Here is a 13,999-nt window from a genome sequence, read left to right on the forward strand (position 1 = left end):
CCCTGAAGGTATAGAAGCTATTTGAAAGAGCAAATCAAAGCTCCCATAATTTAGTGTTATATTATTTGTTGATGTATGGTTTGATTTAGTGGCTACTTATTATATCAGGTTACCATATAATTATCTTAATTATTGACTCCAGAAGTAAGTAGAGGGATTATGAGAGAGACAGGAAGGCCCAGTGGAAAGAGCATGGCTCAGAGAATCGAACACATCACGGTGTGCTCTTGGCTCCACCACTCATTTACACTGAGCCTGAACTCTTCCCTCAGCCAGCCCGGCCATGAAATCAGGAGAGATTGCAAGGACAGGACTCAGATGCTGACCCAGGATTCAAAGAGATGCAGGAGAGCAGTATAAAAATGACAGAGGAAAGTTCTGAAAGACAGATGTAAAATTAGCAGAAAAAGAATGAATACACACCACAGCATGCATTTGCATCAAAGCATGGAGCACTTAAGTGGTCATGGAGAAGGGTAGCCTGAAATTTGAGTCTGATCACAGTTCATTTCCAGCCTCTGCTACTGATTTCCTGTACGAAATCAGGTAGCCCTTGGATCCCTTTCAGCAAAACAAGGATGATAAAAATCATCCTCCTCTGTTTGGTTTTAGCTATTCAAATTATTGGAGCACAGCTCCTCGCACAGCCTTCAGCCATGGTTCTCATGACATTGGGGCCATTTGTGGCTTTTAGTCTCCTAGTCCTTTGTGTGATAACCATCAACCTAAGCCAAAGGTTTTAGTTAGTAGGCACTACTGCAATATAAAAGCAACATTGAAAGGCTGTCAGTGCAGTCTATACTTCCTGTATTGATAGTATTTGAGATATACTGACAAAATACGTCGTCTATTGACAAGCTGAGTTGCATCTTTTTCCCTAAGAGAGGAGCAGACACACTGGTTCTGCTCAGCCTGCGCAAATTACTTTCTCTGGTTTTGCTTTTCTTTCCTGAGCCAAAAAATGAGGATAATAGAATGTATCTATTTCCTTCCTAGAAAAGATCAGTTAATGTGAAATGGTGCATGGTGGCTTAGTGCTGAATAAGTGGGATACTCTAATCCAGCAAGGTATCCTCATTCTATTGTACGCCTTTTCTGCATACCATCTGGAGTTGTTCTCTGCTTAGTATTTTCAGTATGTACCATATGTTTTTGCATGAAAATTCAATAAAATATGCATTATACATGAAAAGTGCTGTAGTAAATAAAGGAAGGATGGAATCCAGTCCCCTTTGTGAACGGCAGGGGCCCCAAATCTTCATAAAAGGTTTAGTCTAGTCTGACGTCTGTGCTTTTCTCCAATTTACTCTGTGTCAGTCTTTAGGAGATGCTCTAATTTAAAACAAAACTCTGCTTTCCTGATGAGGTTATTAGATGTACTTCGGCTGCCCTCTGCTGAGAGCACTGAATAACACAGGGAAAATGTCCTTTTTCCAAGGAAGGTAACAGTGGGAGAAATGCTCTCTTGGTCCATGCGCCGAGTTGTGTCACTGCTGCTGGTGGTCATCCGCGGTTCGGTGTCTCTCGTTGTCTGTTTGCTGCCTGTCAGAGGGCAAAGTCTTCTGAGCTACAGCCCTGTTTGCGTTTTAGTGCCCACCATTCGTTGTCAAGGGCTGGGTGGTTTTGTAGACTTATGAAAATGTGGGCTCAGGCATTGCCCGCCATGCAAAATTAAGCAGCATTACACAAGGGGTGGCCACGGGAGGAAACAGGCTTCTCTCCCCAGGCACTATTGCAATCCTGCCGGGTGGGATTTGAGCTGTACCTCAGCCCCCTCTACTCGGCAGAGCAATTCACTGCTGCATGCCGTTCCTCATCGGGGTGCCCGTTTCTTCCAGTGCCATCTCCCACCCCTCCGCAGGCATCACAGCACTAGCACTTGGCTTTATTTCTGTAACTGGGAAAGGGCACAGGGTTTGCTCCAACATCAACAAGAATAACTGAAGGACTTGCTGTTTCTTGTGAACAAAATGCTCCTGGACTGCCACACTCTTGTCTTTGGGAAGAAACAAGGGTCCTGGGCAGATTTTAGTGCATGTATAAAACAATAGCTCTGTTGTAGCTGTTAATGCTCTCTGTAATGCCCTGTTTTTAATACTTCCTAGCAAGTTGATTTATTATTATATCTTCAGCTGGGCTGCGCACCAAAGCGTTTTGATGATGAAAGGAATGTTATACACATATTTAATTACTGCCCACATTTTTGTATAATTTTATCATTTACTGTTTTAGATGAGACATCGAGTTCTTCTACAGGAAAAATGCCCAGTAAAAAATAGATGATTTAAAAGCTAATCTGAGATTAGTTTGGCACTTAAATGTGAGAAAATGTAATTGTTCCTTTCTTCCTGCCTTTTCAGATGGTCCCTGATTACCAAAATGTACAAGAACTCCCTTATCTGGACATGGTGATTGCAGAGACATTGCGCATGTACCCGCCTGCATTCAGGTATCTTTTCTTTTTTCCCCCTTCTGATTCCACAGGGTAGATCCCTAGCTCTATAAAATGGAAATCTGCTGTTGGAAGACCAGTGTGCCCTTGGTCTCTGTGCCAACATCAATACTGCTTGTGCATTTGAAAGATATAATGATGTGGCCTATTGAAGGAAAACTGGCTAATAGTGTATTTCTAAAGCAGTTTTTTACAACGGGTTGGCCAAGATTGCTTCCTCACCGTTCTTTACATCCCCCAAGGTTAGAGGATGGAGCCATTTTGCAGCAGGACTGGCCTTAGAAAGCCACATGCTGCTGCTTCCATATAACTTGGGCTTTGGGGATACGGAACAAAGACCTACCCTAGCCTGTTGGTCATTAAGGCCCTGATCTGTGGAAGAGTTGCACATTCAGGAAGCTGTATTTTACATCTGTGTTTAACTTGGACCCCTACCGTTTTGCACTTAGTACTGTGTTATACTAGTATAGCTAAGCTAATGGCTACATCCATTAAATTTTGAAAGTTTTGCCCCAATTCACACAAGACTAGTCTTACTAAGTTATATTGATGAACTCAAAACAAGGGGAGAAGAAATTAGAAAACTGTTTGATTGTCAAATTTCCAAGTTATCACAAGCATAAATGCAAATGTTAAGAATGGAACTTTTCAAAGCAGTCAGCCAGTTGCACTGCTTCTTGTGAAGCCAGGGGAAAAATTCAGATGACTGGAAAGGAGCCAAAGCTGAGCTTGCTGTGAGAGCCTTTGAAAAATTTACCCCATGATTGCAAGCACCTTAAAATAAAAAAGCTTAAAATCATATTCTCTTTTATATGTTCACAAAAATCAGAAGTCAAGATTTTTCCATGGACATCTGCAGGATTGTTCAGAGAGTAAATGTCAAAGATATTTGCTCCTGGATGAGATGACTGGGCTTTACTATGTTATACATGGTATACAAGTGGAAATTGTTTTGCCAGTTAAAGCATCAGGGATCTTTGAGTTTCTGCTGAAACACTGGGAAACAATCAATGTTTGTCAGATGGGAAATAGAATGAGAATGGAGCAAAGTTGTTCCAAAGTTTCAGTTGCTGTTGTCGGTGGTGTTTATTGATCTGGCTTTTACTCTGATGGATGTGGAATGGATAGGACAGCCCAGTGCCTCGGAAAGATGCTAATTGCCTATGACAAGGATAATGCTGAGTTAGGGGAAAATTCAGTAGCAGCCAAACTTGTTATAAAATGAGTTGTTTTTTTTAAAAAACAAACTTACTAGCCAGAGAACTTTCTTCCCCAGAACTCATGTTTCCACTATCACCAAATTCATGTAAGGATGAGAAGGATGGCTTGTCAATGTGTTTTTTAGCATGCCAGTGTTTTGTTCCAGGTTTGGAGCCTCTGTTATTTATTTGTCTATGAGAAAGAGAGAGATGGGTGACAGCGAGGAAAGAATGTGTTCCTGTAATGATACAGACTGACAGCCCTGAAACTGAAATCTTTGATCAACTTTTTTAGGCACAGTGCGGGGAGCAGCAAAGGGAGCTCCTGTAGGTTGTCTCGCCCCTGTGCTCCCAGCTGGTGCCGGCGAATAGCTCCTAGGCTGAGATAGCAGGGCACCCGCCTGGGTCTGGGCTGGTTTGAGGTCTGTAGTGACCACCCAAGCACCAAAAGATCTAGATCAGGATCTGCCACCACACATGCACACCCACACACCATTTTTTACAAGGTTTACAGACCCAAGCTCAGCTTTGGCAGGCGGCTTTTCTCGGTCTTCTTGTCACGATGGGGTTCCTAAGGACAGTCCTATTCTGTCACCTGTCACCACAGGGTGGGAGGAAACTGGAGAGTTTTGTTGCTAACATCGTGCCTATCTTTGATGAGCGTATATGAAATGCAGTTTTCCAAGGCTTGTGAATTGGTTGTATTTTTGTAGCAGCAGCAGCAGAACACTTAGCCCTAATATTAAAACCACCCCCTGCTAAGTTTCAGGTGCTGTCCCAATGTGGAGGGAGCTTCTCAAATAAACAAACTCAAAATTATATTTGATACAATTTTTTCCTGAAAGCAAACCAGCATACTCTTTCTGCCTGTTATTAGAGATGACTGACACATTTTATCTGCAGTTTTCATAAAAAATGAGTCTAAAACCAACATTAGCTGCAAAATTGCAGTTTAGCAGTTAACGTTTTGGAAAACTGCAAGCAACCAGAAATGCTTTACTGTGAAAAGGGCAAAAGTTAGCCAGCTGGGTTGGAGCTGTGTGCTTCTAGGTGAAGATGATTGTAACCTGAGAAGACACTAGCATCGGCAATGGTTGCTGTATTTATCTACTCGGAAAGTTTTACTCCCGAAATTGCAGGGTCAGTCCAGCTGAAGAGATTGACTTTTATGATTCCCTCCTGCTGTGTTTTTACCTTTATTAATCATCTGGGATACATGACACTTGCTGTTGCAGGTTCACTCGGGAAGCAGCTAAAGACTGTGTAGTGCTGGGGCAGCGTATTCCAGCTGGAGCTGTCATTGAAACCGCAGTTGGACATCTCCACCACAACCCTGAGTTCTGGCCAGAGCCTGAGAAGTTCATTCCTGAGAGGTACGTGGAGTAATGCTTTCCGTTCTCAGGTTGAAGTCCTTATTTGGGCCTGTTTAGATCAAAGGCCTGCCTTAAATGCTGTTTCACGCATTAGGGTGGGCACAGGACTCCAGCCTGTCCAGTGGAGACACCAGATTCTGCTGCTCCTTCACACCCACAGTCACCGACTATTCACCCGAAGCAGTGGAGCACAGTTTAGTTTAGATCATAAAAATATGTTATTTCTACCGAATTAGACAAGTGGTGATAGTGGCACATCCCACAGAGGGTGCGAGGTTTGGTCAAGGTTGAAATGTGGCACAGGTTTTCAGACCCGTTTCCAAATCAGATGCTGCAAATAGTGTCGCCTCTGGATGCAGAAATTCTGAAGTGAGATAGTTTACTCACTGGCATGGAGGTACCCAGGAAACTTGCCCAGCTCCTGGCTGGTTTAGGGCAGCCTTTTCACCTGAGATCTTGTAACGGTGTGGGTACACTATGAGTGGGGAACCTATCCCATCTCCCACTGGGAATTTGCTCTCTGTCCTTAAGTTAGGAACATGGGTTCTTAGCTCTGCTTGGCAAGACATACTTCCACATGGAGCATTTATTCTCTTCAACTCGGGGGGGCCACTGTCAAGTTGTGGTTTTGTACCCTGCCCTATCTTACAGATGCTGAGTTGAGCTTACAGGGAGAGTTTCAGCTGATGTGGTGCTGTGTGGAAGCACAATTTAGTTTTGTGGGCAGCTATATTTTAAGCTATTCTGTGGGCAGCTGCATTTTAAGCTACCACTACGTTGAAAAGTCTTCTAAGAAAAAAAGTGCATGCTCCACAAACAACTGGGTTTGAGGCAGGCAACCCAGAACCATCTTTGCCAGTAAGACAACACATGTATGGTGTAGGTGAGTTTGCCCAGTGCTCCTTCTGGAGCAAATCTTGGCACATGCTATATCAGGCACCTTAGGCCATGAAGAAGAGCAATGCCAGGGTTAGAGAAGCCCAGAGCTTTTGTTGGGGAGGAATCTTAGCAATAACTGGAAGTCTGGGTTGTTGGGGGTTTTTTTCAGCAACACTTATCCAGAAATGCTGTCTTAATTGTTTATTCACCACTTGAACAGTAGTATGAAAGTACATTACAGGGTAAAATGGATAGTGGGGGCTGCAGTCCCCTTGACTCATACGGTGCTGTTTGTTATGAATCTGAGATGAATTCCCTTTTGAAATTTCCCTGAGGAATGAAGCATAATTACTAACACTCTCCCCAGCTTGCATCAGTTGGTAATGTTAGTAAGAATTATAAAATAAGAGCTTAACAAAAAATAAATTAATTCAGCTACAGCCTTTTTTCCCCTAATATTTCATTTTGAAATCTGCCTCAGGAATAATACAAGGGAGACTTTAAATTTACCAGAATGATATATGGGGTGAACAAGGCAAGAATTGCATTAACCTGTTTGCATGGGATATGCAACAGTGCTCAGTACATGAGTTAATGGTCCTTCAATCTCAAATTATGGGCCTCTCTAGTACTTCCTGCAGTAGTAACCTAATCTTATTTAGGATATCTAAGCATGGGGATGGGGTTAGTGGAAATAAACAATATTATTTTCTTCCAAACCTCAAAATAGCCTGTAGTACCTCTCATCTCTTTCTACCCTGCATGAGTTCTCTGGGCCTTAGCAGTCGAAAGTTCTTGCAAACTGTATCTAAACAAATGAGAGATTTTCAGGGATGACCCTATACGTGAAGGACAGAACCTTTGTTCACATACAGAACTGGAAAAGTAGTTCTGTACTACCAGAACAGCTCCAAATACCTTATGACGTGGGAGGACTATGTAGATTTCCAGGGTAATGCCATCACTGTAAAGGTTTGCTTGTTTTAAGGAACCACTCTGAGCAGTGACTCAGCACAGGCCAGGATGAGCCTCACCTTGTTGATTATGCATTGGCCCTAATAACTTGTACTGACTCAGACTCTGTAGTCTTATCTGTACATATTCTGTCCAGTATACATCCATCTTTGCAGATGCTGGCAAACAGATTTTACTTTTTTGCTTTGGACTGCTGTTCAAATAGGGATTTTGTTTCCTTCCTTTTGAAAAAAAAAAAAAAAAGAAAAAACCATTTCTACTGGGCTGATCAAGTATTTTAAGGCTAGCTAGTTGATGCAGATCTGCATACAGACTGCCACATTAATCAGTCTTTCCGATTGGACTGAGGTACTTCAGCTCTAAGAACAGAACTGTCTGCAATTTCAGTGTTTCCCAACTGGGAACCTGGTCTCTTTGGGCCAAAAGCAGAAAGAAGGGCTGTACTGAATTGTAATAACTGTCTTCCATGGCCTGTCCAATCCCATGACATCTCATCTCCCCTTGCAGGCTTCAAAGAGAAATTCCCGTTGATCTGCATCGGTGGTGCACAGCAGGGAAGCTGTCCTGGTTTCGGCTGGGATAGAGTTAATTTTCTTCCTAGTAGCTGGTATAGCACTGTGTTTTGGATTTAGGATGAGAATAAAGTTGATAATACTGATGTTTTAGTTGTGGCTAAGCAGCGTTTACACTAAGTCAAGGACTTTTCAGCTTCTCATACTGTCCTGCCAGCAAGGAAGCTGGGGGGGGGGGGGGGGGGGGGGGCGGCGCACAAGAAGTTGGCAGGGGACACAGCCAGGACAGCTGACCCAAATTGGCCAAAGGGATATTCCATACCATATGACGTCATGCCCAGTATATAAACTGGGGGGAAAGCTGGCCAGGGGCCACTGCTCGGGAACTGACTGGGCATCGGTTGGCAGGTGGTGAGCAATTGCATTGTGCATCACTTGTTTTGTATATTCTAATTCTTTTATCATTTATTATTATTATTATTATTCCCTTCCTTTTCTGTCCTATTAAACTGTCTTTATCTCAACCCATGAATTTTACTTTTTTTTTCTGATTCTCTCCCCCATCCCACTGGGTGGGGGGAGTGAGCGAGCGGCTGCGTGGTGTTTAGTTGCCTGCCAGGTTAAACCATGACAGAAGTTAGTTCACATTGCAGCCTGTTAGTTTCCTCTCCCTCATACATGCAAGGGTCTACACAGCTAGCATGTCTGCACCTGAAGTTATCATTCTTCTGAGCATGGTCATCAAATGAAGGCAATTCATTAAAGATAGATTGGAAGTAATGCTAATGTCTGCCTGTCCTCTCCTGGAATCACCAGCTGACAAAGGCTGATAGCCATAAGTCAATTGTCTGTTTACTTAAGGGTGTCAGCCCCATCAGGACATAATCTGTCAATAGTCCCCTTGACCTGTCCATTAAGACCAATTGAAATAACCACCTTTTGAGATGTAATTGAAAAACATGGAATCAGGAGCAAAAAGCATTTCTTGAATCAGTTTCCATCTCTGCATCTTCTAGGTTTACAGAGGAGGCCAAGAAGGAACAACATCCCTTTGCATACCTGCCCTTTGGGGCAGGACCCCGTGGCTGCATTGGCATGAAAATGGGTTTGCTGGAGACAAAAATGACTCTGCTGAGGATTTTGCAGAAGTTTCAATTTAAGACCTGCCCAGAGACTGAGGTTTGTACATGCAGAGGCTTAAAGGCCACACTTGTCAACTTCAGGGATTTGACAGTGTGTCCTAGACAGAACAACTGACTTGCCTTTGTGACTTTCTTTTTGTTTGAGAAAACTGCTAGAGCCACTTCCATAATAAGGAGGGACAAGAGGCCTGAACTGCATGTTTTAATCAAAATGTGATTTAACCTTCATGATTTTTCCAACAAAACAAACAGTTACACAGCCCTGCCTTAGTGGAGAGCAGTGTAGCAACACCACAGTCAAAATACCTTGATTTATACAGGGTGAGAACGGGTGTACATCTTTCGTGGGATCCCAGCACTTTAGTGTATGCCTAATGCTGTATACGTTGCACCTAGCACTTAGCAGCTCTAGAGTTTACAGAGTTAATTTCTTTCTGTTCAGATCTACAGTATACCTGGGCAACCACTGCCTCAGCCTCTGGCTGTAAATTCTATTTAATATTATACTACCACAGCTGACTGTAAAACAAGTACTTTACAGCTTACACAGTAATCCTGGTATGAATTGGTCCCCCAGCAAAAATGTCTGTCTGTATGTGGGGGTGTTATACACACATAAACAAATACATACAACTGTACATAAGACGCTCTTTTTTCTTTCAGATTCCTTTGCAGCTGAAATCAAAAGCCACACTTGGACCAAAAAATGGAGTCTACATTATGCTAGAATCTCGCTGAAAGAAAATGTACATCCTGAAGCCTCCTGAGATGGGACCCCTTGTTCAGTGACTCACTGGGTATAATTATTTTTCAAAACCCCAAAGACAGATAGGAGCCTAAGTCCCACTGATGGTCAGTAGATGGTGCCTCACTGCCCTCCTGTGGGAGAGCCACCAGTCACTTTTTTAAGAGACATGGGCTCTACAGTCTTTTTGGTGGTTTTCAAATTGCTGTGAGTAGTATCTGTAAAGAAGCATCCCACTTTCACTTGCTTTTCTACATTACACTTGCTTTCGCTCATCTTTGAGAATGCTTTATTCATGCTCAAGTTCAATAAATGGAGCAGGTGTTAAGCATACATGTGATTTACAATAGATTTTAATTACAATTCATTATCTCACACATCCTTCTCATGCACTTGTAAGTGCCTACTCTAGAAAAAGCCCAAGAGGCACCACAGTTATAGCAGAAGACCTGGGATCCAGCGCATTGGATTTTATCATGAACTCTGCAAAAAATCAAAGCTGAGTCCCCTGCACAATGCTTAATCTCTCCCTGTGTCTGTAAAGTGGAAGGAGTTGCACCTTCTTCATACTTTTGAAGTGATTTGAAATACACTTAGATTAACAATTTGCACTTGGCACATTGCATCGACATGACTGAAGAGGAATGAAGAGTTCCCCTGCTTACCAGTTGAGTTCCAGTAGCTAAGACCAAAGAAATGAGGTAACAGACATTTTGCTGGCTACTGAACTGCTGTTGGAAAGGTGGAGAAAAAGAAGATATGAATTTAAAGAAAGCAGGAGGACTGGAGGAAATTTAAGGATAATCAGAAGGTGTTGGTACAACATCTGCTTCACTTTGAGGCCTTTCCTTTCCAAGCATTGCAGTTGGCACCATCTTTGTCTAGCTCATTGACTCAGGGAAATTCAGAGAACTGCATCCACTAAAGCCAATGGTAAGGGAGTGGGATCCAGGATCATCAGTCCCAGCAGCTCTCTTGATTCCTTGTGTGACCCCAGAGCAGGTCATGTCCCAAGTGCCTCACTCAGGAAGGAACTTGTCTGATTGCCAGCTGCAGCAGCACCATGGATCCATTCAAGCTGTATGACTGTGCACATGCATCTTCACAGCCAAAGCAGCAGTATGCTTCCACTCTTCACATTCCCTCCGTGCTCTTTCCTACTCCTCTATAAAGCCCTTCAACCACCACACAGCTAGTGGGGCATCACACAACAGTGATCAATTGACCAGAGGAAAAAAAAAACAACATTTCCTTCAGTGGGCACCACAAACTGGTTGGCTGTACAACAAAACCATGAGAGGAGGTGATCTCAGTCTCACGGTCCTTTTTTTTTTCTTTTTTTTTTTAAGTTTTTATAAATAGCAAAAATTCTTACAGCACCATAAAAATAAGGAAGCACCTTTTGGTTCTTTGCAAGTGTTGACCTTCTGCCTCCTGCCATACTCTGCTCGAGGTTTCCTTAGGTACAGCATCTCTCTTGGTAGTATGCACAGAGAAGTGTCATGGCAGCAGGAGGAAGAGACTGACTGCTCAGCTTCACTGCAAGGATTGCTGGAAGGAGCCATCTGCTCGCTGATCCCTAGCTAGTTCCCTAGCTTCTCTCCAGCAAGCACATTTTGCTGCCTTCTTCCCACATGCTGCCTTAACATTGATCAAATTACTGTATCTTGCTCCTGGAAGATTTTGTCTTTCTCTTTCATGTTTTTTTTTTTTTTTAAACCAGAACTGTACAGGTAGTAGTGGTAAAGTACTGACCTGGCAGTCTTGGAATTGTTCCTATTTCCACAGAGCATCTCTGGCATGCTAAACAAGTGCCCTGTTAAAGACACACCTATTACATGAATTACTGAGGGAGTGATTATTTATTTGAAAAGCAACACACTGTATATACGCTAGTTTCTACATGTTATCCATCATTTTTCCCTCTTGAAAACAGTGTGCTGGCAGCTGATTTACTATACAGTTTGCTTCTACATAAAACTGGCAAAAAGTTGGATGGGCCTTGCCTGAAAACTTCTCACCTACCTGAATAAGCAGGAAGATCATTCCAGTCTGAAGTCAGCTGTCAAAGGCTTGTTTGTCCCTAAAGTTTTTTTACTGTTTTTCTTCCTCACGTGAATTAGCAGGTCGTTGTGTGCTTCATTTTTGACCAAATACTCCAAGCCTAAATCAAGCTTGTGCCTTTCTTCCATATGCTTTTGTATGGACTGTTCTACAGCTTGTCTGAATGCTGTTTATCTCTCCATATTTATCCAAGGAAGTGCCACTAACATGTAGAGTAGTTGAACAACTCATATTTCTGTGCCTGAACAGAGCATTATCATCCTGAATACCGTGTTGACTCCACTGGAAAAAACACCACTGCAGTGGCTGCAACTGTGCATCACATTTTACAGGCTTGGAAACTGCACCACGAGGCTTTCCCAGCTGCTTCTAAGTTGAATGCAGACAGTATGCATGCAAGTAAACTCACTTGAGTCCACGCTAACGTTTTTTCAACTGTCCTGCAAAGTTTTCTGGTTAGGAAGTATTATCTGTTTTCACGTGTCAGTTTGTAGTGGTATGGAATAGAGGAATCATTTTTGCAGCTGTGGGCCAAGTCAGATTTCTGGGAGTGCATCATCCCTTGTTCTACATGCAGGCCTAGCAAGACAGCTAGAGAAGTAAGATGGAGAAAAGGTTGCCAACTTTCCAGTAACATCAGAAGAGCCACAAGCCATTTCTTCCTTTTAAACAACAGCTGCTGATACAGTCACCAGATACCACACAGACATTTTACCAGGATACTTAATGATGCTGGCCCTCGCCCTGGCTGTGTAGGCTCAGCAACATACCTAAAAAGCAAGCTGTGTTGAGGGACCAGCGCTGCCCTAGCCCCCTGGAAGCACACATTTGCAAAAAAACAAGACACGAGACAGCAGCTCTTCAAAACAGAAACCGGTAATATCATCAAGCGTGTTTGTGCACCCATATAACAGGTCCCGAACTGATCCTAGGCAGAGCTGGCTTTAGGATTCATTAAAAAAAAAAAAAAACACTACCAAAAAAAAAAAGCATTATGTTTATAGTTGCAACATCAAAACATATCTTTGTATCCTTAAGTTATGGTGACTATTAGCATTTCTGGTACAGCATGCTTCAGTCAACAGCAGTTGAGTCTAGGGAGGAACAAGGAAGCTGATTTAAAATAATTCCTCTCCTCAGGAACAGTAAGTGTGTTGTCTTGCATTACTGAGCTGTGGGTTTGTTTAAAATCGGGCATGTCTGTTTTACAAAAGGGTCTTAGTCATTCTCTGACAGCTGATATGAAGCAAAGGCTGCTTGGTAAAGGAAAGCTTCTATTAAAAACATCTTCTGGGACTTTGCAATGATTACAGAAAGCTGTCAGTTTAAAATGGTATTTTTAATGAGACTGCTGATATAGAAAACCTTTACAGTTTTGTACTTTATAAATAGTATTCCTAGAAAAACAGAACTGGGTGTTAGAAATTATTATGCTTCATTGATTACAAATTTGAACTGTCTATTCTTACCTGGCATTAAACTGCAGAATTTCCTCTCTGCATGTGATACTTTCTGAAATGACCACCTTCTCATTTCCCTTTGTTAAATGATGTTTCCATCTTGAATACAGCTTCACCCACTATCAGACTCTTCTGTCCATTTACAGTAGTAAACATGCTAAAAGAATTTAAAGCTCACTTATAAGCTATTTCATTGCTTGGTTCGCTCCGGCCCCACTCTCTTTCTTCTGACTGTGATAAGTCTGATCAGCCCATAAGCTGTTTGCTCCCTGCACTGCTGGGCGCTATGGATACTTTCAAGGAGGGATCAGGATTCCCTCAATTACTAGGATTTTTGCAAGTAGAGATGAATTCATGACCAGGCCTGAAACAAGAAGTGCAAGGGAGCTATGCAGGCCCATGAAGCCTATCCCCTGCTAAAACAGGTAAGCACCAATAACCCTGGCCATATAACAGCCATCCCTCCTGGGTTTTGTGCTGGAATTACTCCAAGCAAAGCAGCATTTCTACAACTCCCACTTGCCCTTTGGCTCAAAGGCAGCTCTGGGCAATGGTTTCTAAGAAGCAAAGTGCAAGTCTTCTCCAAGCCAAGCAGCACTGAGCACACTACCGCAGCTGGTACATGCCATCCACCTGAGTTCCTCTTATCCACCACCCCTACTTCGCCAGGCTGCAGGTATCCGAACTGGGTAGTGTACTGCCACTCCTTTGCTGCTGCCACTTGTAGACAGGATTTTGACACCCACATCTTATAAAATCTAGGCAGAATATCACGACAAACCTGATTACAGGTAAAACTCATTAAATGGTGTGGCGGCTTGAGCTTGGCTGGCTGCCAGACCCCTACCGAGCCCAGCAGGTGGGGGGTCAGGGGTTCATAAACTACCATGCTCCATCCCGCACTACTGGCATAGCAAAGTTGTTTGGCTTCTGCTGGCTCGCCATCTGTCTTGCCAGGATGGACCTGTTACCGAAAAAGGAAACAACCTTCACAGCTTATCTTTCTCCTCGCATGGTGAGATTATTACGCTGTTCCTGCTCAGTTTCTTAAGTAGCCACGAGATATCCTCCTCACTCAGAGGAGAGGTTCAAGATCAATTTTTGTCTAAAGTTTAGATTTAATGCAAACGACTCTTTAATCTGTTCATTTCCAAATGCAATCCAAACTCCGCCACTTAACAGCAGCATCTTTAAGAAA

At 42.9% G+C, this 13,999-nt stretch overlaps 1 protein-coding gene across 1 annotated transcript in view; it reads left to right on the top strand.

Annotated features, from left to right (window-relative positions):
• TBXAS1 (thromboxane A synthase 1) overlaps window positions 1-9,572 on the top strand; it is a 233,206-nt gene extending 223,634 nt beyond the window's left edge. Inside the window, exons 10-13 of the mRNA XM_050899408.1 lie at window positions 2,361-2,449; window positions 4,887-5,024; window positions 8,407-8,569; window positions 9,196-9,572. Of these exons, the coding sequence (XP_050755365.1) occupies window positions 2,361-2,449; window positions 4,887-5,024; window positions 8,407-8,569; window positions 9,196-9,270 (465 nt within the window). The 3' untranslated portion in view covers window positions 9,271-9,572. The remainder of the gene's footprint in view (window positions 1-2,360; window positions 2,450-4,886; window positions 5,025-8,406; window positions 8,570-9,195) is intronic.
• Window positions 9,573-13,999: the final 4,427 nt, after the last annotated feature.

This window comes from Gymnogyps californianus, chromosome 1, assembly GCF_018139145.2.
Source record: "Gymnogyps californianus isolate 813 chromosome 1, ASM1813914v2, whole genome shotgun sequence".
Lineage (NCBI taxonomy): Eukaryota > Metazoa > Chordata > Aves > Accipitriformes > Cathartidae > Gymnogyps > Gymnogyps californianus.